Source organism: Panthera onca, chromosome B3 (genome assembly GCF_046562875.1).
Source record: "Panthera onca isolate mPanOnc1 chromosome B3, mPanOnc1 haplotype 2, whole genome shotgun sequence".
Classification (NCBI taxonomy): Eukaryota; Metazoa; Chordata; class Mammalia; order Carnivora; family Felidae; genus Panthera; species Panthera onca.
In genome coordinates, this window is record NC_138344.1 from 7,576,322 (window position 1) to 7,603,605 (window position 27,284).

The 27,284-nt window shown below is 50.1% G+C and overlaps 1 protein-coding gene across 4 annotated transcripts in view; it reads left to right on the plus strand.

Moving 5' to 3' along the window:
* Positions 1 to 27,284, plus strand: part of NTRK3 (neurotrophic receptor tyrosine kinase 3) — a 395,937-nt gene that overhangs the window by 294,329 nt on the left and 74,324 nt on the right. For all 4 annotated transcript variants that reach the window (XM_060617703.3, XM_060617697.3, XM_060617698.3 and 1 more), the window contains exon 13: positions 22,139 to 22,269. In XM_060617703.3, the coding sequence (XP_060473686.1) occupies positions 22,139 to 22,269 (131 nt within the window). The remainder of the gene's footprint in view (positions 1 to 22,138; positions 22,270 to 27,284) is intronic.

Consider the following 27,284-nt stretch of genomic DNA (forward strand, 5'->3'; position numbering starts at 1 on the left):
ATAAAGTATATGCAAAATAAAGTTTATATATAGATATTCTCTACCTCAATATTATTGATACATATATCAATAACATATGTATTGATATATTGATATATAATAGTATATATATTGATATGTAATATTGAGGTAGAGGATACCCCTCTCTGTATAAACTTTATTTTATATAAATATGCTACATGCATTTATTTTATATATTATATGCTTTATTTTACATACATATTTACTGTATTATATATAAGGTTGAGGTACTATTTACATATCTGTTGAGGTATTAATAACATATGTATCAATATATGATTGATGAAGATATATATATATATCAATAATATTGAGGTAAACAATACATATATCTTGGAGCACCTGGGTGGCTCGGTCAGTTAAGTGTCCAACTTCGGCTCAGGTCATGATCTTGTGGTTCGTGAGTTCGAGCCCCACATCGGGCTCTGTGCTGACAGCTCAGAGCCTGGAGCCTGCTTCGGATTCTGTGTCTCCCTCTGTCTCTCTCTGCCCCTCTCCCGCTCTTGTCCCTGTCTCTCAAAAATGAATAAATGTTAAAAAAAATTTTTAAAATACATGTATCTTAACAATATTGAGGCAATTAATACCTCAATAAAGTTTATATATATAAATTTTAATCTACATCTTTATGTCAATATGTATATCAGTACCTATCGGTCTATCTAATGGTGAGAATCCCCCTTCCTATACCTGTCCCTCATCTGTAGACTCTTCCTATTACCACCATCACCACATAGGTAACCGCTGAGTGTCATTATCAGTTATGTATGAATAACCATCTGTAAACAACTATGAAATATGTTCTTGTTTTTCCTCCATATTTGCAGTATATCATACATACCATTCTACACTTTTTGGTTTCCCCCTGCCAGTTTCTTGAAGGAAACCTTATTCTTTTTCTAGAAATAAATACTATTCCATTGTATCGGTGTATCAAATTGATTTAATTTCTTCACAGTATTTTCTCTTACAACTAACTGCGATGCCTTGAACCTAAATATAATATTAATACAGGACCAAATAATCCCAATAGGCTATTGGATCCATCTGTTTTGTATATGCAGCCCATATGTGTACTGTCAGTAGTAATATATGAGAATGGGGTGCCCCACAACCTCAATAAATAGTGGGTCATAGCAGGATTTTTAATGGCTGGATAATGTTTCACTTTGTGGATATGCCATATTTATTTCATTTATCCCCGATATTTGGAAGCTAGGATTCTTCTGTTTTATTTATTCAGTTCTTAGTGAATAAGAAAGCGTGTGTTTCAGAACTTCTGGTAGCGAGGCTGAACGAGGGGAAGGGTGAAGGCAGCCCCCCAGCAGGGCACTGTGCGTCACAGCATCACTGCCTTGTGGCCCATTGCAGATACCCCTGGGTATGTAAATACCCAGCCGGTACCCAGCAAATGATCTTTCCAGACAGCTGTCTTCTTGTAACAGAGAGTTGACATAGGAAAAGCCATCTCTTTCTGAAACATGATGGCTTAAAATCCCAGGATGCAGATTTAGTGAACACAGGGGTCATTGGTCATTACCTTTTCCCAGGTGACTTCTGAGTGCTGCCTACACTCCCATCATGTCCTTCCCAAAAATGCTTTTCTGGTCAGAGCCTTACCAACTTTTAGGGCTGGGGTTCTGAGCTGCACAGTTCAGAAATGTTAATGGGATTCTGAGTGAAGCTTCTAATCTCATATGTCGTACAGATGGCTAACCAAGCGTGGCACTTTGACTTTCTCAAGGTCACGGTGAGGGTTGGGAGGCAGTACCCATGTATCCTGACCTCCTGCCCTGGCCTTTAAGCAGGAGGCCTCCTGGGAACACACTGAGTGGGACATGACAGTAGAGATTGAAAGCGGCTGTAAAAAGGCCACAGACAGTTCACAGCGAGGCATTTCCAGCCAACCCGTTGATCTGGGCACTAGGCAGAGGAGGGGCCCAAACTGGAGAGAAGTCAACGCGTTGGAGCAAATTCAAGGAAATAGCAACAGGAAATACGGAGGGGTGGAGATTGATCATAAGATTATCCAAATCTGCAGCCTTTTTGCTCAAACGGTAGGTATGTTTTCGCTCTTGCAGCTCTCAGTGGTGACAGCAAAGCCCATGCTGGGCTTCCAACATGCCATCTCCTCTTTTTCTAAAAGGGTCCTTAGTGTCCTTGCAGGGGTGGGCATGGGACAGAAACTGACAAGTAGGAGGAATTTGCCCTCCCTTCTTCTGAGTTCCTGGGCTCTTGTCTGCTGGAGATGAGGTCCTAGGGGCAGAGAAGGTCCATGGACAGCACAGCAGATGATACAGAAGAAATACAAATATGTGGGGGCACAGACGAGTGTAAGGGGGTGGTTATTAAGGATCGAGATCTGGTAGCAACGGGGAAGGGGAAAAAAAAAAATGAGCTTGGGAGGAGCATTGAAGTTGAACCAACAAGTGCAATTAGGTTTGTGTCACTTCCTACAGCCCAGGCAAGCTGTTCATTGGTCATCTGTCAGAGGTGGCTGCCAAGATGCCATGTGTATTCCAGGATCCCTGGGTGTTGGTCCTTTCTATCTGCCAGGCTGAAGGAGGGACAGTGGATGCCAGCCCTGGATGCCCGCTCAGGCATGTGTGGCCCACCATATGAGGCTCTCTGGCATCCTCCCGGAAGCCAGGGTAGCTGGGAATCAAGGAAGTACGGGGTGGGAAGGAATTCGGAGAGACTTCCAAGCTCCCTCCCCGCGATGGGATTGCAAAGAAGCAGTTGCGGGCAGTTGGAGCAGGCGTTAGCTGTTGATGGCCAGGCCAGAGGGAGGCCAGTGGCCTTTCATCGCTCATTCTGTCCAGCCATGCCCTTGGCAGGACCCGCCCCAGCTCCGGAAGCAGGGGCCCTCGGGGCGCCACGGTGCCCAGCCAGGAAGCGGCCCTGCCGTTGCAGCCGCTTCGAACGTGCTCTGCTCCCGCCCGCCTAACTTCTCCCTCCCCTTCCTCAGTTCCCGCTACAGCTGGCATGCCAGTGTGCAGACTGTTAATGCTTCGGAGCCCGGCACGGTGGGTGCTTGATAAATAGTTGTTCATTTTTCCAAAGTTACTCGCGAAGGCATTAATTAAATACTCCTTTCCTTTTTAAAGATCTCCCAGCAAAGAGCGCTTTCAGTTTCTCTGGAAGTGCGCCCATACAGCCACCTGAGGTTTCTTATGCCTCAGTGACACACACTCCCTTAATGATGTTCAGTGATTTAATGAGCGCGATTACTTACTGATGGAAACTTCACGCAAAGGGTGGGGCTGCGCATCAGGGTTGCAAAGATGATTCACGTGTGGTTGCAGCTTCGTGGAGAGGTGGCTGTGCACGACGCAGTCATACATGACCTTGTGATCAATATGTGTGTGTTTGGGCTCCCTGGAATTGCAGAGAATCCTGTGCGGAGCCGTGTCTGGCAGGATAAGTGATCACCCTCTTCGTTCTTAGCAAGATGGCTAAGGGTGAGGGAGCTCAGATAAGCTTTGGTCAGACTGTGAAGGGCTTTTGAGGTTCACCGGCATCGAGTGAGGACTAAGAAAAAGCCGTTTGATTTGGGCATCAGGAGATCACTGTGAAATTGTGACGGGTGGGTCTCAGGGTGAGGTGATAAGGGTGCAAAGCTTTGAGAAACGAGTAAGCAGGTGAAGAATGGTAGACAGCACGAGTAGTGAACTACCCGTGAGTCTGGTAATGAAGGGGAACACGGGAGAAATTTCCAGGGGGAAGAGATAGGGTCCCTGAGTGCTTTTCATTAATGTGGGGGGATGCTTTTTATTAGGATAGGGGGAACCTTATCCTGTAGATGAGAGGTCAGCAGGAAGGAGAGACTTAAAGTACCCAACAGAGGTAGGTACTAGTTGGGCAATATTCAAAAAGTAGACGGAAAAAGCTGAGGACAAAAGCTTGGGTAGAGGGATTAACCTTGGAAAAAAGAACTCCATCTAAGACCAGAGGGAAAGCTAAAAATGAAGGAAGTAAAACTGAGGAGAGGCAATTGAGGGAATTTCTATTTCCTTAGCGAGGTAGAAAACAAAGGCATTCAGGACTGAGTTGGTTTATAGCGGGGGTAGTTTCTCTGTTGTCCCCTTGGAAGGAAGTTCTGGGTCACTCTTGTTGGGAAGGGGACCCAGACATTGATGAACTTTAATTCATAAGGGGGGCACACACTACCTGTTTTCACTGCAGTGAGTTTTGGCTGATCTCAATTTCTCTGCCCTTTTGACTTTGCCTGCATCAAAGCCAAATTTTGGGTCTGCTCCTCACTTTGCCTAGAAGGATGCAGCCAGGGAAACGCAGCAGACGACATCCTTCATCCTTTCCCACCCTCCCGGGAGCTTGACTTGACCCCATACAAGGATCCCTCCTTCAGGTGTCCCAGAGATTGAGCGAGTCCCACACCTTGCCTCTTCTTAGCTGTTCCCCTTGAAGAGGTTCATGGGGCCCACCTAACTGCAATGCAGTTGAGGACTTTCCAGTTCAAGAAATGGCCCTTTTCGTTGGCGTCTGTGGTTTCGTTGGCGTCTGAGTGTAGAGTCTCAGGTTGAGTTGGACTTCAGGAGAGGTGGAGAACTCGAGGTTCTGATCTTCAATAATGTTGACGTTCTTGAGTGTGCCGATGGGATCTATGCAACTCAGAGCTGTGATTTCCTTCCTGCTGGCCCTGCCCTGGTTTAATAACTAGCACATCTGCCTGGGTTTCAGAATTCGGTTCTGCTGAAGCTGCCGCCCCCTTGCCTGGTACTCTATCTCCAGTCCTCCCTCAGTGTTTTCAGGGTCACAGGACCCTAGGTAATAACGATGATAAAACCCACCAAGGCACCCACTGATCTGTTCAACTAATAGGTGTTGAGCTACTGGGGTACAACAGTATTGATGGAGACCCCAAGGAGTCTTAGCTTTTGCACAGCTGGTTTTCCACTGGGGAGCCCAGATGATAAGCAGATAGATAAATGAGTCGGTAAGACCATTTTCCAATGGCAGCCGTGCTGTGCTGTGCATGAAAATTAAAACAACGTCCTGGGATAGAAGTGACCCCTTTCAGTTGAATGGCTGCAGAGTGGGCACTCAGGGACAAGTAGTGGCTGCTGTCAGGCTCTAAAGTGTCATCTAGCTTGAAATGTGTGAGGTGAGAAGGAAGGGCAGGAGAGGACAGTGGAGGGGTGGGTGGGTGCAGGAGGAGGGCTGGTGATGAGATCAGGGGTAGGCAGCATCAGATCCCGTAAGCAACGACAGAGCAAGCTTGCTTTTCATTCTAAACTCAGATTTGATGTAGGGGAGGGATATGAAGTTTCCTTCTTTGCTTTTTATTAAAGGTGACCCTGGCCGGCTGACCGTGTTCCAGAGTGGGGGATTTGGGACGGGAGTGAGGGACAGGGGGAGAATGGAAGCTCAGATGGGGGCCCATCACCTGGATGAGAGGCCATCGTGGCTTGGATGAGGGTGGAGGTGTCAGGATGGGAAGAAGTGGATGGGGACAGATTTAAGACATGTTTGGCGGCTGCAGTCGACAGGATTTATTGATGGCCATTGGTGGCATGTGGGAGAGAGCCATCAAGGAAAACTGGTGGCTTGGGGGGCTTGTGTCACGGAGTGAAAAGGAGTGCCATTTATACACAGGAAGGCCCTGAAAAGGGCAGGTGCTGGGGTGAAAATCATGATTTCTCTTTCGGCCGTGCCACATGTGAAAGACCAAGCAGAGAGGGTGGGGAGGGATTTGGACAATGAGGATGACCTCACAAGCCAGATGACAGCTGAGCATCCTTCGAGCCCCAGCCCACACATTCATCCCCCCCCCCCCCCCCCGTGTGTCCAAGGATGTCTGGGGATGGAGAGGCTGAGATTGTCTTGCCCTTCTTGTGAAAACATCAGAGTCCCTGCTTTTACCAGGTTGGGTGACATTACAAGATCTGCATGGATCACTGATCTGAATCTTCATCCCCAATATGTGAAACAGGCCTTTTGTTAAATGTTTTATGCTCAGAACATCACGCATATGTGAACTTTGTGTGCAGAGAGTGGCTTTTGCGATAGTTTTGATATTGTGTGATAGCAACACAAAGCAGGAAATACTGAATCTTAGACGTTTCTGTTCTGATAAGTCCTCTAGCCACCCTGCCGACGGACCACACCCATGCTACCAGGCTCCCCTTCCTTCTCTCTTGAGGTGTCCTCCCAGGGAAATCCAGTCACCAGACTTCAGTGTCCAGAACAATGTCATTACTTCCTTGCTCGACATGGGGCCTGTTTCTGCATTTACGGAGATGAATTCATGTGCTCCGCTAGATGATAGGCCATCTACTTCCGGTCCGGTCTCCAGCAGGCTGGAGAACTAGTACGAGCTTCTGATGTCTCTGTCTTCTTTCATGGTGTCTGAGAGGCGAAGGAAGCAGTAAGATTTATTTCTCACTCATGTGAAGTGTGTCAGTCCTCCTGAAAGGATAGAGTGACTGCATTTAGATTCGATGTGAACGCTTACTTCCTCTGAGCTAACCCAGTAGTGACATAGCCACTCCCATGTGCTGAGAGCTCCTTTTGCTCGAGCCTGCTTTCCATACGTGGTCTCATTAAATCTTACAACAATACCATGGTAGAAGTGCTCTTATCAGCCCATTTCACAGATGAGGTAATCAAGGCTCAAAAAGGTAACACAGCTAGTGGCAACGGAGCCTGGGTTTGAGTCAAGCCCAACCTCTTAATGACGTCGTACAACCTCCCACAGGGAGGGTGCTGCCAGTTGAAATGCTTCCTCCGTGGGACTGTGGTCACCAGGGTGATGGAGATCTCGATGATGATAATGAAGATGGCAGTGACAGTGACACTTAATGACGCTTGCCTGATTTAGGTACTAATATGTACACATACTGAGACACTTATACTCAACACGCTTCTTGTTTTTCTAATGTTTCTTTTTGAGAGAGTGAGCGAGCGGGGAGGGGCAGAGGATCCAAACAGTCCCCAATCTGACAGCGCAGAGCCCGATGCGGGGCTCGAACCCACGAGCCTCGAGATCGTGACTTGAGCTGAAGTTGGACGCTTAACCAACTGGACCACCCAGGCAGCTCTATACTCAACCCACTTCTATGAGGCAGGCATTGTGATTATTATGTCCTTATTTTATTTTATTTTTTTTTTTAACAGATAAAGAAACGAACAGCCGGAGAGTTAAGTAACTTTCCCAAGGTCACAGAACAAAATGATTGACATAGACTGAATCTGATCCCAGGCAGTCTGGTTCCATAGGTTGTGTCCAGCAGTGTTGGCCAGAGCCAGTTTGGTTAAGGAGGCCATAAAACCCACCACTATGCCTCAGGGACAGGAGATTTCTAGGCACAACCAGAGCGTTGAGGTGTGGTGGTCAGAGCGAGGCCAGCTCTCCTGGGAGGCTTTCCCCCAGACCACCTCCCCTTCCCTCCACCAAAACATAGAGCCGCACTGTTTGCTAGCACATGCAGTGACTTGACACACGCGTTTTTATTGCTATTGTTGACGGGCGACAGAACTAGAACGTTTTCCATCTGACTCTTGCGTGAAAGTCATTTTAACGTAGATTTTCACATTCATACGTGAAGAAATTGAGGCTCAGAGAGAGTTATCGCTTTCCCCCACAGCGGTCTCCTCGACTCCTCTAGACCCAGTTAGATGCACCTTCCAGGGCCCCAGACGTCCTCTCCCTGCCTCCCCGTGGGGCTCATCGCACTGAATTGGACTTATTGGTGACTCACCTGCCTTCCACGCTGGACCACCGAGCCCCCGAAGAGTGTCTCATTCCCCGCGGCGCCCCCAGCACGGAGCCGGGTTCCTGACACACGCTGTAACTCAATGCACGTTTGTTGAATACGGTGCAGAATGGGTGAATTATGTGACCCCTCGGCAAGGAAGTGGGGGGCTCCAGTTTCCATCACTGTCAAAATGACAGCTTTTGTAGAACTGGCCTTTTATCTGTCCAGCTTCGCCACGGGGCAGGGGCTGGGGTGGGCCGCACCTGCCAGGTAGGTTTGGAGCGTGGGTTTCTTACCGGGCCCCCGCACGGGGGGACGTTTTCTGGCTCTCTCCATGCCCGTCTTAGCCAGGACCCAGGCACAGAGCACTCACTTGCCGGTGGACTTTCAGCCACTCCTACGACTTCATATGTCAACATAAAAGCTACTCCAAGTGACTTCCACCTACCGTGAGCTTATCACGTGTTGCCCTCCAGCTTCCCTGTGCCTCGCCATGTCCCCAGGTCTCCTGACCCTCTGTAGTAGACAGCAGATAACAAACAGCCTCCGTAAGCCAAGCGAACGGCCCCATTTGAAGGCCCATAGCCTGGAGCGATCAGAGTTTTCTATGGCCGAAAGTGGCAGGCAGGGGTTTCTGCAGACAAATCCCTGTTTCAGGTGGACAGATGCAACAGGTGTGTTTTTAGAGGAGGGAAGACCTTCGAATGCATGCTTGTCTCTGAGTCCACCAGTGCCAAGGTGCGTTAGCGTTTGTGAGGCAGCCCAAACTGAACAGTCTTGGGGAAGAGAGTAGAAATGAATCGTCGGGGACACCTGGGTGGCTTAGTCAGTTAAGCATCCAACTCTTGGTTTCGGCTCAGGTCATTGATCTCACAGTTCATGGGTTCAAGCCCCACGTCGGGCTCTGTGCTGAGTGTGGAGCCTGCTTCAGATTCTCTCTCTCCCTCTCTCTCTGCCCCTCCCACGCTCGCTCATGTGTGCACGCGCTCTCTCTCAAAATAAATAAGTAGACTTAGAAAAGAAAGAGATGAATCGTAGTCTCAGCGCTCGCTGGATGCCTGCCACTGTCCGTCTCATTCGCTTACAATATCTGAGGGGGATCACACTCAGAAGAGACGTCATCTCAGAGAGGTTCAGTAAGATGCCCAGTGTCACACAGCCAGTCGGTAGCAGAGCTGCAGTAACGCCACCTCTGAGGCCTTTATCCATCATGGCGTCAGAGGCGTCTCTTCACCCCCTGTTCTTCCATTGACCACAGGGCCAGAAAACTGTATCATCTCGTGGTTCATTTTTCCTACCACATTCCCGGGAAACCTGTGGCCAAGGAATTGTGCTTGAGAAGTAGAAGGGCTTATAAAACAATTCAGACCCCCTGAAATCACGGTGGCTGTCAGGAGCTTACGAATACACTTATAGATGGTTTTAGTTATTAATCAGTTTCTTTCGAACATCCGCCAAAGTACAACAGAAGAGGCTGCACACCAGAGGGACAGCATGCCATGACTTTTCACATGTTAAATCAGTAATCGTGAGCACTACCCAGCAAATTCCATTTACCAAACTCTGGTCTGCCAGAGACCTTTTTGGGGGTCTCCTCGTTTCCATGAGACATTTGTCAAGTGGTTTTGCTCCATTGCAGATAACATTTTTTTTCCCATGACTGCTCTTCGATCCAAATACTTAATTCCTTCCTGATTTTATAACTTGGATTTCCTCATTCATTCTGCCTAAGTCATGACCCAGAGTAACTGGAGATTCCCATATGTTTGATCTCACATCTCATAGATATGGAAACGTTGTACGGGATGACACCCATGTGTAATTGTCACAAGACACATTTGCAGGACTGGGCCATACTACCTGGTCATTCAGCTTCTGCATTTTCTGTGCTGAAAGTAAAAAAAAAAAAAAAAATGGGCAAATTCCCAGAGAAGAGACTCAGAGGAAAGGGGGCCAGTTTGTAGGGTAAAAGAGCTGGTGGGGGAAATGGCTTATCTGACTCGGTTCCTCTGGCTTCAGTCTGTGGGTCCAGGAGGAGCTGTGTAAAGGGACCATGCTCCAGGACTGGCGTCTCCCAAGAGCTGGCAGGAGAGGGATGGCAGCCTGGCCTGTGGGCCCTGCTTGTGCTTTGTGCTGTGGGGATGGGGGGGTTTTTCAAGGAGCCCTTCACGCCTGCCTGGGGAGCCTGCAATGAAGATCTATTTCAGAGAAAAACAAAGTCCATGTATTGGAAAAAGTCGGGCAGGAACAGAGGAACCTGCAGAAAGCAGCTAAAAACAGGCCAGGGATGAAGGTCAGTGACCCACATGGGCACAAGGGACAGGCGGGCAAGGGGGTTGGAAGGGCTTGTTTTCGGAGAGCGAGTGGGGAACGGGGCAGGTAAGCATCAGGAGAGGAAGATCACCGCGGTCTGTGGTAATGATGAGCACAGGGGACAGAGGGTGTGCAGATGTGACTACACCGAACAACAGTCTCTTTTGAAAAATGAAAGGGGAGGAGTCCCCAGGGCCAGTGGGAAGAGGGAGCTGAGGTCCACCCGCAGGCAACGGGAACATGGCTTCTAGCCAGGCTCCTGAGTATGTCTTACGTGGATTCCTGAGGTTCGTGCCCTTGAGCCCCCATGTTGGTGTTTTGGGGACTACCCAAGAGTGCCCAGATCTAACCATGACAGTTGGCCACTTGTCAGCAACACAGATCTAATGATGTTCGGTGACATCTCCAAATTTTCCACTGACATTGGTCCTAACAGCCACTTGACCCCCAATTTCTGGGATCTTCCAAAGGACCGGTAAGATACCATCCAAAGCCCAAATGTCTATGTGACTCTATTTCTTTTGGCGCCAAAAAGAACTAGAAAGAATGATCTTCTGATCCAAGGCACCATATAAGTGTTGCTGATGACTTTACGGGTGCCCTAGAAGCAGCTTAAAATGTGTGGAACTTGGATGGACCTCACCTTAGCCACCGAGCCCGTGGAGGGATTCCAGGGGTCAGGTGGTACCAAGCATTCCACCAGTTCCAACTTTTTCTCTGTTGTTTTTTGTTTGTTTGTGTTGTTTTTGTTTTTGTTTTTTTGTGGAATTATGGGGCGCGGGGGGGGGGGGGGTTCAGGAGACAGGCCAGGAAGCCACCGGCCAGTGCGTTTAACATCTGGTGTGGGGGAACTCTTGGAAGTCAGCTCAGAGGATGTGGTGGGGAAAACACCTGGCAGAGCGAGCGGGCTGGGACAGGGGAGGCTCGGATCCGGGAGTGCGGAGGCCGTGCGGAACGAATCTGCTGGCTGCTCTGAGCACGGGCTACCCACGCCAAGGGCCTGCGTGGCGGGGACCCTTGGGCTCTGGCCTCTGACCTTGAACCCGTCAGATACAAGGCTGAAGACAGTGAGGACCTGAGCGGGAGGCTTGGAGAGGGGGAGGCGCCTGGCAGATACCTCAGCTCTGGGAGTGGGGCTGGAAATGGGAACATCCCCTTGGAAAGGAGCCCAGCCGCTGACTCCCCAGGTCCCTGACAGCCTCTGCTGTCTGTGGAGGTGAGCTTCGGGGCTCTGCAACAGTCTGGCAGAACAGGTGTGGTCAGGTGAAGGCGAGTCTGGCCAGGAATAACGGGGTGGCCCGGTGGTGAGCCGGCAGCAAGGAGCACTCTGTTGAGGGTGCTAGGAAGGAGGCTGAGCTGAGCAGGGAGCACTGAGGGAGCTGTCGACCCCTTGGGCAGGGGCGGGTGTGGGGATGAGCAGGTGAGGTTTGTCACCACAACCCCTCGGAGCAGACAGGAAGCAGGGTGACCAGAGCCACTGGGAGGCATCTCCTGCATCCCGCGCCCCCAGGCGTGGAAGTCCTCTCAAAGAGGGCATAGGTATGACCTAGACGGTTCCAACTATGTCCTGAGTTTAAGCCCTGCATAGAGGAAAGCTATTTCTTGAAAGACCCTGAGGGCCCCAGAAGGGAAGATGCGTTTCTGAATTCCCAAGGCCTGGGTGTCCTGCCTTCCCTTCCCTTGGGAACCGCACTCACCTTCTCTCAGACTGAGCCCTCCTGCCTCCTGCTTTAAGCAGAATTAAAGTTGAACCTTTGTAAAGAAAGGCCTCCCACAGGGCCCTAAGATGGGGCCCCATGGCCTCACTGGGTGACCTGTTCACTTCCTAGGGTTGCCTAAACTGAAATCTTCACTGAGTTCGTTGCTCAGGGAAACAATGAGAGCACACACACTTCTGCAGGCCATGGGACAGCAGCAACCTTGTGCAGCTGGTGAATGTGGGAGATCTAAGGGCCGGGCCCTGTGCCCACAAATAACCCAGGGTCCTGTGTCTCAAGATACCCAGCGTATATTATGTAAAAATCTCCTACTGGCCTTTGCTAAGGTCATTCGCTCTCTCCAGTGAGGTAGCAAGCATGTGCTCAGCTTGTTTTCTGTGAGCTGTCTGGGGTGAGTTGAGTTTACTTGGGGGAAAAGCAGAGCAAGCAGAGGGGGGCCCCAGGACACCTGTTTCTGCACTAGGCATGGACAGGCTGAGGGGATAGTAGGATCTCGAGGAAGATTGGGAGGAGATCTGATGGAGCGGGTGGGATTGGAGTTGCCTGTGGGGCATGGGCTGATTTCTCCTGTGGGAGCTGGAGAAGAGTACCCAGCTGGAGGTACGATGTGGGTAAAGACGCTCGGGCGTGAATCCATGACGTGAGCTCAGAGGACAGTGAGTGAGCAATCCATCCATCTGTTGGACCTATTTTATGCATCTATGTAGGGAATTTAGGAAGAAAAAGCCTGGGGATTTGGGCCAGGTTCTCAGGTTCTCCGGGTTCTCAATAGCATACCCAAGTCTACCCCGAAGGCATTGATGCTCTGGGCTAATGCGATTTGAGCACCTACTTTGTGCGTCTGCATTGTTCTAAGCGTTAACCCCTCTGTGTCATTTGCAGATACAACAATGCCATGCAATTGGCACTTTTTAAAAATTATTTCAATTTTACAGGTGAGGAAATTAAGGATTGGAAAGAGTAAGTACTCAGAGATCATGGAACGTTTGAGGAGGGGGTGAGTGGGAGGAAAGAGCTGGCATGCTCCTTTGTGAAACTTTACAGTCATTAGTATATTTAACACACTTTGGACACATTACTATACACACAGTATGCTATGAACCCTCATGACAATTCATTGAGTGGGGTATTTTTAAAAATTTGTTTTAATGTTTTTATGTATTTTGAGAGAGGGAGGAGAGACAGCATGAGCAGGGGAGGGGCAGAGAGCGGGGGAGACACAGAATCCAAAGCAGGGGCAGAGAGCGGGAGCTGTCAGCACCGAGCCTGATGCGGGGCTCGAACTTGTGATCACGACCTGGGCTGAGGTCGGACGCTCAACTGACTGAGCCACCCAGGCGCCCCGAGTGGGGTATTTTCTTAATTTCCCTCATGAAAACGGTGAAGCTTTGAGACGGGCTTAGAAAATTGCCAACTGCTGCCTCCAAAAATGTGTTGTTGAACGTGAATTCATACCCACTCCTGCCTCATTCACTTTGCTCTTACTGCTGGTGCTTGGTTATAAGAGGGCCCCCTTCTGTCCTTTCTTCTTTTTGTGCTGGTTTCTGTATATTTGGATGTATCGTTGCCTCTGCCTATACAAATCTTCTAACGCCCGTTCCTCCCCACCCCTGCGTGAACGGGTTCGGCTTCCTCTTGGATGTAAGGGAGCTGGTCGTCTTCGAGGCCGACGGCGTGTTCTGTGAGTGGGTGACTGGTCCTCTGGCCCACCTCAGGGCTCCACAGTGCCTGTAGTCTGTGTCTTGGCCTGGAGCTGCAGATCGGGAAGGTACAAGCTTGAACAATTTGCCGGTGAAAAGCCACAATGCCACAAGATGGACTTGGGGGGCAGAGTTAGATGCCCAGGCTGAGAAGCCAAAGCAGCATCCCTGGGCAGCTGCCGGCGGAGAAGGGCCTCTGGGGAGACTGAGATGCAGACCGAGCCCCTCATATGGGCATTTTGAGTGAGAGTCTGTCACCGTCAGGTTGCAAAGGAAAGATCCAGGCCAGAGGAAGGGGAGAGGATGGGCGCCAGGCAAGTTGCTGGAGGGACAGATTTCCAGTTGGAGCCTGAGTTTCATCTTTCAGCACCTAGCTGCTCAATTCCAGATGCTTTCCTCGGGGAGTTCCTTTGCTCTTTACTCTCGGGCAGTCAGTGCTTAATGAGAGCCAGAGGGGTCCTCTCACCATGGGAAGGACCAGCGCGACACGTAGACGAGGCCAGTGGGCACACAAGGCAGACTTGGCTAGGGAGGCGCATGGCAGGGGCCCCCGGGTGTCAGTAAACGCCTGAGCTCGTGGGTGCGGCTCCAGGGGCAGCACCTGCGGGCAGGGACACATCTGAACTTTCCTCCCGCTGTCTCCTGAACTTCTTGTGTCAGGAAACGTGAGCTGGAAATCACCCCAGAACAGACAGTCCTCTGCTGATCCTCTCCCTCTGCCGCTTCCAGAAACAGCAGGGTGTCTTATTTATTTATTCATCTTGGTGGGAACACGGCGTCTCGGCGGCGGCGTCCTAGCCCCCTACCTCCAGCCTCGGGGCGCGCACGTGCCCCCGAGGGGAGCCCCGGCCTACCCTGAGCTTCCTCACAGGAGACCGCAGAGCCACGCTGCTTAGACGGAGCGCCCAGAGGGAGGGTGGGCATGTGGGGCTCCACGCGGTCCTGGTGCCACGTGGTCCTGGTTCCCGGGGCCGGTCGTGGAGCCAGGACATAAATAAGGCTGCTCTTTGCAACTTCCTGGATCCTCTCCCGTTCTCACTCATCTCTCCTTTCTTTTTACTGCTCCCTCTGCTTCCCTTCTTCCTCCCTCTTTGCGGTGTTCTCCTCGCCGGAGTCCCCGGCAATGCTTCCAAGGGAGTTCTCGTACATTCGTGCATTCATCAGATAGTTAGTGAGCACCTGCTGTGCACTGTGCCCGCTGCTGGGCTCAGCATACCAACTTTGACAACACACCTCGTTGCTCTTTGACTTGAACACCTGCCAGCACCCTTTGCCGAGCCCTCGCACTGGCCAGGGGAGCCCCCGTCCGGCTAGATGAGCCGTAGGATGGGACGTGGACTGGCCAGCAGAAACCTCAGGTTCTCACAGTCCGGTCAGCCTCATCCCAGGGAAGCAACAGCAGCAGACAGTCCTTTTCCATATCACTGTTACCCACCCCCCACCCCCCACCCACGTTTGCGGAGTAGCCAGAGGCAGATGCTAAATTCTAGACCTCCAAGAAAAATTCTGCAGCTTTCCTCGGGCTGGCTCTCCAGCCTTTGAAACGTCTTCTCTTAGACCGATCCTTGACACGAACTCAGGAGGCCCTCTTGTCTTCCTAGCCCGTCAGTCATCTGGGGATTGCTTCGCAAGAGTGGCTTACTGGGATGGGTCAGCCCCGCTGCGCTTTTCCGTCCAGGCGGAGGACTGGCCGGGTCAGCTGCGGCCGGCGCACAGGGTCTGCCTCTGGCCAGGGTGCACGCCTCCCTGGCTGTGCTCTTAAGCAAGACCAAAGGGGAAATTCGTTCCTCTTGCCCCGCCGCCCGGCGGCGTGAGGCCACATGCAGCCAGTGGGGCCGTGAGAAGCGCAGAGGACGGGTCTGGACTGGCAGGCAGAAATTCCTACCTCTAGCGAAAGCAGGCGTCCTGCCCTCTCTCGGCAGTCTCCTTCCCCCTCCGAGATTTCAGAGCTGACCCTCTGTCTCCCTCCTGCCACTTCAAACACCCACCGTTGGAGCTCCGGGAATGTTATTCTTCCATTTAAAGACATTCCATTTCATGTGCAATTAAATGTGTGGTATTGAATTGATGTTTTCTTCTGAGCATTTTTGGCAGCCTGAGACCCTGGGGTCCGGCGAGTGCAAATTCTCAGAGATTCTTCATTCCTCCTTTGTTCCCTCTTCCCCCCTTGCCTGCCAAGAATCTCCCTCCTCCTTCACCACACAGGCGCCCTCAGGACTTACCTTGTAATGTGAGAGCCCCAAGGCTGTCGAGCCCCTCTGTTCTTCTGTGAGGGGGCCTTGGGTTTCTACCTTCCGGTGCCAGCCTCATCTCCAGAGGCCGTCGTGCTGCCCGTGTTGAGCTCGGAGGGTGACAGCCGAGGGTGGCGAGAACAGGTTCCACTGGAAATGATTCTGTGTCTGTCCTTAGGGATGGGATTGGTTTCCACCAGTCACGGTTGCCGGTTCAGAAAGCAGCGCCTTCCACGAGGGTACAAGTGACAGAGGTGAGGGGGCTGTCACGAGTGACGGGGAGCAGGGTGGCACTGGACTCTAGAGTCTGATGGGCCACCTCTACCAGCTGGGTGACCTTGAGCATATTGCTTTATCACCTTGAACTTCAGCAGCACGTCGTGTTTAAGACAGCTGTGAAGGCAAGACCACACGTTGCACACTGCATGGTGCCTGGCTCGGGGTGAGTGCTCTATTGACGGAACTTATTTTTATTATTAGTAAGGGCGCCAGGGGTAACACCATAAGCTAAGAGACAAGCACAGAGTGAGACAGAGTTGACGGGAGAAAGTTAGGAATCGGGTATGACAACGGGCCAGGTGAGAAGGGAAGGCAGGGTGGTCAGGAGAACCCATCAGGCTTCAGCTAAGGGCTGAAGTCCCTTCGGGCTGCTGGGACGGCCTGCTTCTGAGTCCCTTAGGGAACAGCCTTCAGGGGAGGACGGTCTGGGTGCTGCCTGGGTGCACGCCCTCCTAGAACAATCATTAGCCAAAGCACCGAGGTGGCCAGTGGACTTCTGCTAAAACATTCTGGGTCTGACTTAGGGAGCGTGCCAGCCTTTGGGCGTGATTTTGCTGCTCGACATACAGCAGAGTCAGGACCACAAGTATTTATAACCACCGACCCTGGGAAATCTGGGTTTTTTTCCCCTACTGATCAATAGTAATCTTTACTAGGTGGCTGTCTCTACCTTCAATGTCTTTATTCCATTGTCTGACCGACCTCCTCCCACAAACTATTTTGGACTCTGAAGAAGGAGGAGGTTGGACATCGTGGTGGCAGGCTCGGACAGTCTGCCGACGGCCCCCTGAGTTAGTGCTGAGGCCCCCCCCACCCCCCACCCCCCACTCCCCACCCAGGAGCAGCCTCAGCCATTTTCTTTCAGGAGAATATCTTGACCCTCTTCAGGTTTCTTTCCAAGTCACTGTTTTGTTTACAGTAGACTGAGCTCTCAGGTAAAACGAAAATCCTGTAGAAAGGAAGGAACACACTTGTGTTAAATGCCCATCGTGTTTCAGATCGCTCCAATTACCTCTATTATCCAGAAAGTTTAAACCTGTCCTCCTGAGAACTCTGCCGAGTGGGTAAGTCACCTACCCATTCTACAGATAAGGAACGAGAGCCTGAGGGTGGATGCAGCCCAGTGAGTGGCAGGGTCAGCGTTCAAATACAGACCCCTCTCTTTTTCCGAGTCCTCGGTTTTTCAGCCACACCATTTTGGGGGGTTTTATGCCTCCTCTTGGTCGGCAGCGCTGAGTAATGTGTATGCCTGGCACATCCCTGTTTCCCCAGAACGTGGGGCTGACGGTGGTCACCTATGTCTCTGGCCACGTCTGTCTGTTCGGTGGACCTGTGTAGGTCACAGAAGGCACTGGGTGAGGCACCTCCCCCAGGGGAACACGGTGAGGATGAGGGGGTAACCACAGTCTGCCCACTGAACTGTACGGGCTCCGAGACCTTCTGTACCGAGGTGGCTGTGACCTGCTTGGATTCATGATCTCGCCCTAGGTCAAGCTCACTCCAGATCTGGAAGACCTCACAGCAGGGAGGCCCATACATATGGTATAAATATCTTGGTCCTCGCTGCAGAGGAAAATTCATGGAGCAGTAACCGAAACCCAGAAACCCTCATTCTGTTCTGTCTGATGAACCAGTTGTCCGGCGGGAACGAGAAACCCTACGGATGGCTTCCTTTGGCATACCCCAAGTGGGGGCTCTGTCGAAGAAAGGAGCTAGGGAAGAGTCAGGCCAGAAAGTGCCAGAAGCCCGCGACATCTCTCAAAGACCCCTTCTACCGGGCACCGGCCCCCTGGCTCTCTCTGTAGCAGCCCCTCCTTGCTAGAGAGTGGGAGGTGTTCCCACGGCCTGGGCCGTGCGTCCCTCTCCCTCCTCCTCCCCTGCCAGTGTCCCAGCGTCTGAGCCTTGTGACCCAGACTCTGCTGGGCCAGCCAGCCAGGCAGTAAAAGGAGATTGATGCCCTCTCCTCCTAGGAGAATCCATCACTTTTTGGCATTCGGGTCAAACGGCTTCACCAGAGGCAGCTCTGAGCAGCACTGTGTGAGCTAAAAATAAGCACAAAAAGGGGCCCAAACAGACACGAGGACGTCAGAAATGGGAATGGCTCACTCCAGCCATCCCCAGGGCCCGAGCAGCGCCCTCTCCTCCCACACTCTTCCCGTCCCACCCCTCCTCCCCCGAGCCTCTGGGAAGGTGCACCTTCCTTTTGCCTTGGGTGATAGAGTCCAGGATGAGCAGGGTAAGAGGAGTCGGATAGGGTTGGAAGAAGGGAAGGTGGAGGGGCGACGTTCTGTGGACCGGATGATCTTGGTGGCCACGAAGTAGGGTAGGATGGAAGAAAGGCGTGGACGGAACGTGAGCTGGGGAGCCATATGAAGGAGGGAGTCCTTCCCTGGCCACTCTCTGGCCTTGTGAACTTTAAGAAGCTGCCCCTGCTTCCATTTTGCCATCCGTGAATGGGGCACAATAGCCCTGGTCTCCGGTGCTTATCATCAGAATTGAATTTGACCGAAGAGTAGGATTGGCCATCGGTTAATTTCCCTTTGCCCTACTTCTTCCAACTTAGGTGTGGGGTGGGGGGCAGCTGCTCGGATGGTGTTGTGGAGTCTTGAGTCTTGTTGGCTCATGGGGCTGTCCACACGGAAGTAATTTGCCTTATGCATTTGGCCCAAACCCAGCCTCTCTCTGCTGAAGCCTCCAGGTGTCTTGTGGAACTTCTTACCACCATGGCTGGTGGTGGGGAGGGGGGGGAGGGTGTTCTCTCCTGGGGGAGGATTTATGGTGGAATGGAATCTGTTTTTATTTTCCATTCCTCCCGTTGCCCTTTCTAGATCTCCCCTCCCCCTTTGTGGACAAAGCTCAGGTACTACTCTCAAAATACTTCTCCCTGAAGACAACTAGAGTGAGCCAGGCCTGTTTTATTCTGAGCCACTGGGTGTTTCCAAGTCTTTGGAAAAGATCTGTTTGCAGATTTGGGGAAGACACTTGGGTCCGTGGGAGGCTTCTGCTTCGTGCTTGCAATAACGTGCTTACCTTCCCCCCTGCCCCCCCATGACTGTGCAAGGCCCACGGCTGTTAACGCTGCCCCCTCCCGTGGTTGGGGCTCCATAGCTGCTGCCACACTCTCAAGTCCTGGGATGTGGAGGGAGGGTTGACAAACGGTCCCCTCTTTGCCGCCTCCACCTGACTTGCCCGAACCTTTCAGGGCCTGTGATTCTTGCTGCCGAGGGAGGGAGAGGAGGGAGCGGGCTCCGAGACTCGGAAGCCGAACACCAGAGCCCGCTCTCTGGGGAGCTCCTCCGTCCTTCCGTTTTCATCCTGCTCCCAGCTACCGTGAGTGAGGAGAGCTCGCAGGGCTGGTGAGGTGGCCCAGCCCGGAGCTGGACCAAGGGACCCAGAAATTTATATACTGTTAGCTTTGCCTTTATGGGGGTGTGTCCGGAACATAAGGAGGCAAGAGAGGCATGATCACCATCACATGCATGAGTAGTTGAGGCCCCGAGAGGGACCTTGATGCAGCCCAGGCTGCACAGCTCGGCGGGGAGGAGGGGCCTCTGGTAAGTCCAGGCTTGCAGGCCTTCGGATGGTGAAAAACGGATACAGCATTTGTGGACATACGACTGTCTGTTAAGAGCTGGCCAATTCCTCCCCTTCCCATGCCCTCCTGTTCCAGTGGTTCTCGAAGTGGGGTGCCCAGACCAGCAACGTCAGCATTACTCAGGAACTTACTAGAAAGGCAAATTCTTAGGCCCCGACCTAGACCTAGCAAATGGGAATCTCTGGGAGAAGGACCCAGCCATTTGCTCTAACGAGCCTTCTAGATGATTCTGTGGCAGCTCAGATTTGAGAACAACACTGCCCTCTTACAGTGCCGAGGGAGGTTGGGGTCTGGGGTGGGGTCTGGGGCCAAAGGGAGCTTGTCCCTAGTGGTTTGGCCACTCTGGCCTGTCCTGATGCTCTGGATTCTAGTCCCGTCTCAGCCGTCAGCTGGGGACTCCTGACTTGTCCCTTGTTTCTCCTGCTTGTAAAATAATATCCATAATGATGCAACACTTACGAAGACTTAAGGAATTACAAACCTTCGTACGCAATGGCTCATGTAGTAGGTAAGTGGAACTTGTGTTATCTTCCCACACCCATTTTATAGATAAGGAAACTGAGTCCTAAGATGCTTTGTGAGGCGCCCAAGCCCATACTGTGTGGAGGACCCAGGTCTCGATCCAGGTGGCCCTGACCTCTCTTTCCTTACCAGTCCTTGCGACGTTCAGAAGTGCAGACGTGGCCTTATAAAGCTGCCTTCCCAGCCCATTTCCGCTCCGCGGCCACGCCAGGAGGCTCACCTTGCAGGACCCCGTGCGTCATCACTAGTCACCCGGGAATGATTATGCCGTGATGAGCAGATGGCCTCCCCCGAGACAGGTCCTGACCTCCCATTTTGTCTCAGTGGGAGACTCTTTAGCCTTCCCCTTCAAGGCCGACAAATACCATTCCTCAGAGGCTAAGAAATAGCAACAGAGGGTGTAAAGAAGGGAACCAATTTTTAATTCCCTTGTTGCGAAGACTGGGGCAAAGCCCTGCAGAGCACGGCAGCCACCTGGCAGTCACGTGGCCCGTGAGGAGCGGCCACCAGCCACCGGGAGCCTGCAGCTCTGTCTTGCGGGGGAGGAGAGAAAAATGCTCTGTAAATGCTTCCTCCCACAGATCCACGGGTCATCTGGGACACCGTGGGGAGACCAAGAATTCTGATAGGAAAAAACAAAACAAAAACAAAAACAAAGAGGTTTGTATAGTCTATTCTGAAAGGAATTCCCAAGCCAACCAAAACACTAAGCAAAGCCTTGCAGCCACCCTCGTCTGTTCCTGTCACATGTGTCCTCGCTCATGGGGACAGTCTGCCATAGTCCTCTGTCTTCGGTTTTCAGTTTGTGACAAGGTCATTTGAGACAATCCTCTTTCCTGGCTCTGCAATGCTCTTTGTAGTGTTAATACAGATGTTTAGTGGGCTTCTGCCTGTTGCACAGTTAAGGGGAAGGTCAGTGAGCAAACCTCTGGCTTGTGCCTTACATCACTAGCCCCCTGCTCGTTCTATTCCTTCGTAGCATTCTTTCCAAGTAGTTAGGATGGCTGAGGTGATATCTCTGCTTTCTCCTGGCAGATGGACTTAGCCTGCTGAATTAGTGGAGGGGGTCGCGGCTGTTCTCTGCCTGGACCGTGGTTCTGGGACAGTCTCTGGATTTGGCTTTCATGATCTCATTGGTCTTCCAGGGGAGAGGGATTTGTCAAGTAAAGGCTTCCCCCAGATAATTTTAGCCGCCACAGAGTCATCTCTATCACAAACCAGGCACCGTGCTAGGATTGTCACAGCCATTCTTGTATAACAAGAATCGTGTGTGTGCGCATGTGTGCGCGTGCACGCGCACACACACACACACACACACACACACACACACACACACACATTGTCCCAGGTGCCGGGCCAAACTCTTCAAATGGATTATCTCATATCTTTACAAGACTTCAACAAGAAAGGTATTGGTGTTAATCCCATTTTATAGATGAGGACATTGAGGCACTGGGATGAAATAACTTCCCCAAGCCCAAAAAACGAGCAAGGAGGTGGAGTCAGGATTCAAACCTGATTTTGAACACCCCAGAGACCTCACGATTCCAAGTGCGGTCCAAGGGCCCACAGCACACAGGTTACCTGAGGGTTTGTTAGAAGTGCAGATTCTCAGAGATACTGACTGAATCAGAATGTGCACTATGCCCAGGGGATTCCTGTGACATGAGAGTAGCTGTTGAGACTGATCTATATGTGTGTATATCACACACACACACACACACACACACACACACACACACACACACTCTCCAACAACTCTAGCTAGTTGTACCAGAATCCTGTGCTTTAGCTACTGTTGATTCTGTTTTCCAGCTGAGGCAGCTGTTAGACAGGTTTGGGGTGGGTCAGGGACAGAGGTGAGATTTGGTTCTGCGTCAGACTGAAACCACAACATGATGCCCGTCGTCATGCCCGAGTTGGGGTTCCTGGCCGCGTCTGCCTCTCCCTGGCTGTGGACCCAGAAGTAGAACCCCCTGCTGTCATGAGGACAGGTGCCTAGGACTGATCAGCTGCTCTCCCCTCTGTCCCCCTCCTACAGACGTGCAGCACATTAAGAGGAGGGACATCGTGTTGAAGCGGGAACTGGGCGAGGGAGCCTTTGGCAAGGTCTTCCTGGCCGAGTGCTACAACCTCAGCCCGACCAAGGACAAGATGCTCGTGGCCGTGAAGGTAAATCCCAGAGCTCTGCGGGCCCCGGGAAGGAGGAGGGGGTGCTGGGGGCCGGGGAGCAGGCGGGAGAGGCTCGCTCCATTCCTGGTGTGAAGGGGCATTCTTCATCCATTGTAATCAGGGGCCCTTGCTCTAAGGGCAGCGAGATTTCCGTTGGATCCACACCAACCTCCTCTGACTTTGCAAGTCAAGAACTACAGCACCTAAGGGGGCTGTGCCTGAGGTGCAGCTAGAGGAGCACGTTAGCCTGTGAAAGGGCCTGGGTCCCCATCCTTGTCCCCAGCTGGCCCTCCTCCCTCCTCAGTGACCTCAACAGGATGTGTCGTCCGTGCCTGGAGAGTCACTTGACGTTTCTCAGGAATAGAACTGAGTGAAGGGTGGGTGGCTGAAGGAGAATCTGGGAGCCCCCGGTCAAGGGCAGCAGACGTCACTGGGAATAGGAGAAGAGTGGGGAAGGACCAGCTACTAACTAAGCACAGGGAGACTAGTGAGTGAACCCGGAAAAATTTCTTATACCCCCACGCATGTGATCCGGGTTCAGACCCCCGAGGGTAACTGCCTCCTGGCAGGTACTTAGATGGACCCAGGAACCACAGGACTTTTGTCTTGCTGGGCCACCAGTGCAGGAGCTGAATTGTGTGGGGTGGTAGAGAAGAGACTTACCACCAGTTCCCCACCCCGCACTCAGCCTGCAGAGAACAGCTTCTCCTATAAATCAGTGCTAAACAAATCTTTGAACATGATTTGTACAGACAAGGGCCAAGTAGGTGTCAGGAGCCCTGCTCTGGAGCGTGGACTGACCTCCATGGGTGCCACAGGAAGGCCTCTGAGAGGAGGGTGAATTCTGCCTGGTGTCCTGGGCTGAGAGCAAGAGATACCGCCCCCACCCCCCCATGAGGACTCTCACTGGGACCTCAAAAGGGTCCCGCCCTTAGCACTGAGGGCTCCAACCAAACCACTAATGAGTGTTCCACGCTTCTGTGACTTTGGGGTCTGTATATTCACAGTCTTGTGTGTCTGCATATTGCCTGTCCACGGAGGGCAGACGGCCTCCACAGATGCTCTGCAGCCCCCAGGGATAGCAGGGGAGTCAGAGAGCCTGAGGGAGACCCCACCCTGCCACTGATGAGCTGTGCAACCCTCACACAAGACACTTAACATCTTCAGCCCTCAGTTTCTTTATCTGTACAATGGGAAATATAATATCCTTCCTTAAAAGCATTGGTGATGAAATCACACAACATAGTAAAATTGTTCATCCATTGTTTGGGACATAGTAAATGCTCAATAAAGAGTACTTGCTACTGGTTTTTATTATCACCATCATTCTCAATGTTGGTCCTATTGAATGTGCTTAGACACATGACATATGGCCTTCTAAGCTTACACTGACCAGCTAGAATAGGGGGTCTGAACCTTTTCTCTAAAAGGGCCAGATAATAAATATCTTAGGCTTGAGGGCCATATGCTACCCGTTACAACTGCTCTCTCTCTCTCTCTCTCTCTCTCTCTCTCTCTCTCTCCACACACACACACACACACACACACACACACACACACACACATATCTATTAGAAAAAATATATGTATATTTCACAAAAGTAGGCATTGTCTGCTGACCAAGGATCTGGAAAATAAATAAGGAACTAGAGTATATTTTCTGTGAAGGCTAATCATTATTATTGCTAGACTGCCTGAGAATAAACTTGTTCAGTGTACCTCCATAGACGCAGGATGGTCAGATAAGCAAGAAAGTCTTTAAACAGCTTGGACCAGGGGAGTGGAAAGATTTCTAATTTTGTCTCCAAACAAGGATTCTGCACTGCTCTGAAACTTTTAATTTATCGGGAGACACTAATCCACTGGGCATTCCAATATCCGTCTGGGGACTGGTAAATGAAACGGACATTTTTGTGCTTTGAGCAGGAAATGAAATGATGGCCCCAAACCTTGGGAAATGTTCCTCACTGAGTGGTCAGGCGTTAAAGGACAGTACCCGGATTGGATAATGCAGAAAATGTGTTTCTGTGTTCATCTTTTTAAGATGGTTTTCTTCTCTCCTTGGGTCTGGGAATGTGGAGGAGACGAGTGCCCCAGGATTTTACAACATTTGCAGCCCAGGGGATCCACCCAGACTCCAGCCCCTGGAGAAGACACTCATTTACTCTAGAGAACGGTCGAGAAATGGTGTTTCCTGTTTCTCATCCTCTTTAGAATTTACTGCTTTGTGCAGGCTCCTTCCTCTTGAGGCTGTTCTCATATTGGTGCTGGGTAATTGTGGACTTTCAGAGAACACATCTGAGTATAACCCAAGGTTAGGTTTTCCCCAAATTGTGGTTTTAAATCAATTGGCAAGAATCTTTTGCCCGGTGGTTGCAATAGGGGAGACGAAGCAGACGTCACAGCCTCTGTTCTGAAGATGCTTGTAGTCTTCTGGGGAGACAAAAGAAGACCCAAGAAAGAAGGAGAGCAGGGCAAGACAGAGCGTAATTTGTGCATAAGGGTAGTGTAAGACTGATAATATGTGGTTTATATTTTTAAATAGGTGGTGCCACTTTTAAATAGTCACTTGACAGAGAATACATGTGTTCAAAAGATCTCAAAGAGTCTCTTCTGATGGCCAATAGCTGATAAGAATATGAGAAAGGTGTCCAACCTAATTAATCATCAGAAAAATGCAAGTTGGCCATATTGAGATACCAGTGAACACCAAGCAGAATGACAACATAGTGGTGACAATACCAAGTGCTAGTGGGAAGGCGCAGCAGTATGATCATTTTGAAAAAGTTTGGTCTTCTAGAACATTAGCATACTGTGTGACCTAGCACTGCTACTTCTAGACCTGTACCCATTATCTACCTATCTATCTATCTATCTATCTATCTATCTATCATCTATCTTTCTATCATCTATCTATTCTATCTATCTATCTATCTATCTATCTATCTATCTATCTATCATCTATCTATCATCTGTCTATCATCTATGTATCCATCCATCCACCTACCTATTTATCTATCTGTCTATCTGTCTGTCTATCTATCCATTCATCTATCATCTATCTATCTATCTATCTATCTATCTATCATCTATCCATTCATGGATCCATCCATCCATCCATTCATCTGCTATCTTTCTATCTATCCATCTATCATCTACCTATCATCTATCTTTCTTTCTGTCTATCTGTCTATCTATCATCTATCTACCATTATCCTCTCTCATCTTTCTATCATCTATCATCTAATCTATCAATCATCTATCTATCCATCCATCCACCCACCTATTTGTCTATCTATCTATCTATCTATTTATCTATCTATATATCATCTAGCTAGCTATGTATCATATATATATGATACATAGCTAGCTAGATGATATAAGTGGAATTATATATATATAATATATATTTATATATATATTTATTTATATATATATTTATAATATATAATATAAATATAAATATATAAATATATAAATATATAAATATAAATATATAATATAAATATAAATATAATATATAATATAAATATATATATTTATTTATATATATTTATATATATATATAATATATATATTATATATATATATAATTTCACTTATTTCAAGTTTAAAAAACAAGTAAAACTGAACTCTAGTGGTAAAGGATTTATATTTAGATAGTCACAAGTATTTTACAAAAGCCAAGACTGTGGACTGCATAAGTCAGTGTAGTGGTTACCTTTGGGGTGAGAGAAGGAATACTGGAGGGGCGGGGCATGCAGTGGGAGCCCTTCTGGGGTGTTGGCAATATTTAATTTTTTCCTTACATCGAGGAAACACTGGTATTAGTTTTGTAATAATTCAGTGTGCTATAAAAGACTTTTCTTTCTTTTTTTTTTTTAATTTTTTTTTTAACGTTTATTTATTTTTGAGACAGAGAGAGACGGAGCATGAACGGGGGAGGGTCAGAGAGAGGGAGACAGAGAATCTGAAACAGGCTCCAGGCTCTGAGCTGTCAGCACAGAGCCCGACACGGGGCTCGAACTCACAGACTGCGAGATCATGACCTGAGCCGAAGTCGGCCGCCCAACCGACTGAGCCACCCAGGCGCCCCAAAAGACTTTTCTTTCAAAGATTGATCTTATTCCTAAAAATATGCCCCATTTATTCATGCCATAAATATTTATTGAACACTTACTATGTGCCTGGCACTGAATGAGACCCTGGGGATGAAAGAGGAGAGGGGACGCACAGGCCTCTGTAGCTCACATCTCTGAATTCTAGCACAGTAGAGCCCAGAAGGGAAGTTTCCAGAAGAAGAGGAGGGCATGTGCAGAATGATGACAGCAGCATCTCACAGAGAATGCTGATTACGGTGCTCACGATATGCTGGGCCCTGCTCTTAGTAATGTGTGCGGGTGAAGGTTTGTTCTCACGGCCTCCAGAAGCATTAGGCATCACCGCTATCCCCATTTCACAGAAGTGGACACTGAGGCACACAGAGAGAGGTCAAGCAGTTGGCCCAAGGACCCGCAGTGGATCGATGGTGGGGCCACCTCAGATCCAGGCAGGCCTTCTCCTTCCCAGATGAGGGGATGAGCCCCTCGTCACTGCTTTTCCTGGTTCCCCGTGTCTCTCCACGCTCTGTCCCGGGGGAGTCTCCCCGTTGCTCCAAGTCATGGATTCTTGTGGTTTAATCTAGTGTAGCGCTTGTCCTGTCTGTAGAGGCTTTTGTTTTGACTTCAATGAACCACATAATCGACTTCCGAGATACCTAATTGGTTCACAGTGTTGTTGTTATCTGAATTTTATTTCTCCCTCTTTTGGTGGCCTACCTTCTTGGTTATTTTTTTTTTTTTTTGAAATAATTATTTCTTCACTCTCTTTGAGCATTTACTTATTTTAACATCGCTATCAGCCTATTCCTATGAAATTAATTTTATCTGCAGGAAATTCGTGTTGTGGTTATTGACGGTTTTAATCATTTGGATCTAATGATCTGTTTCTTCCAGTTTGTCTGAACGCCAGCTCTT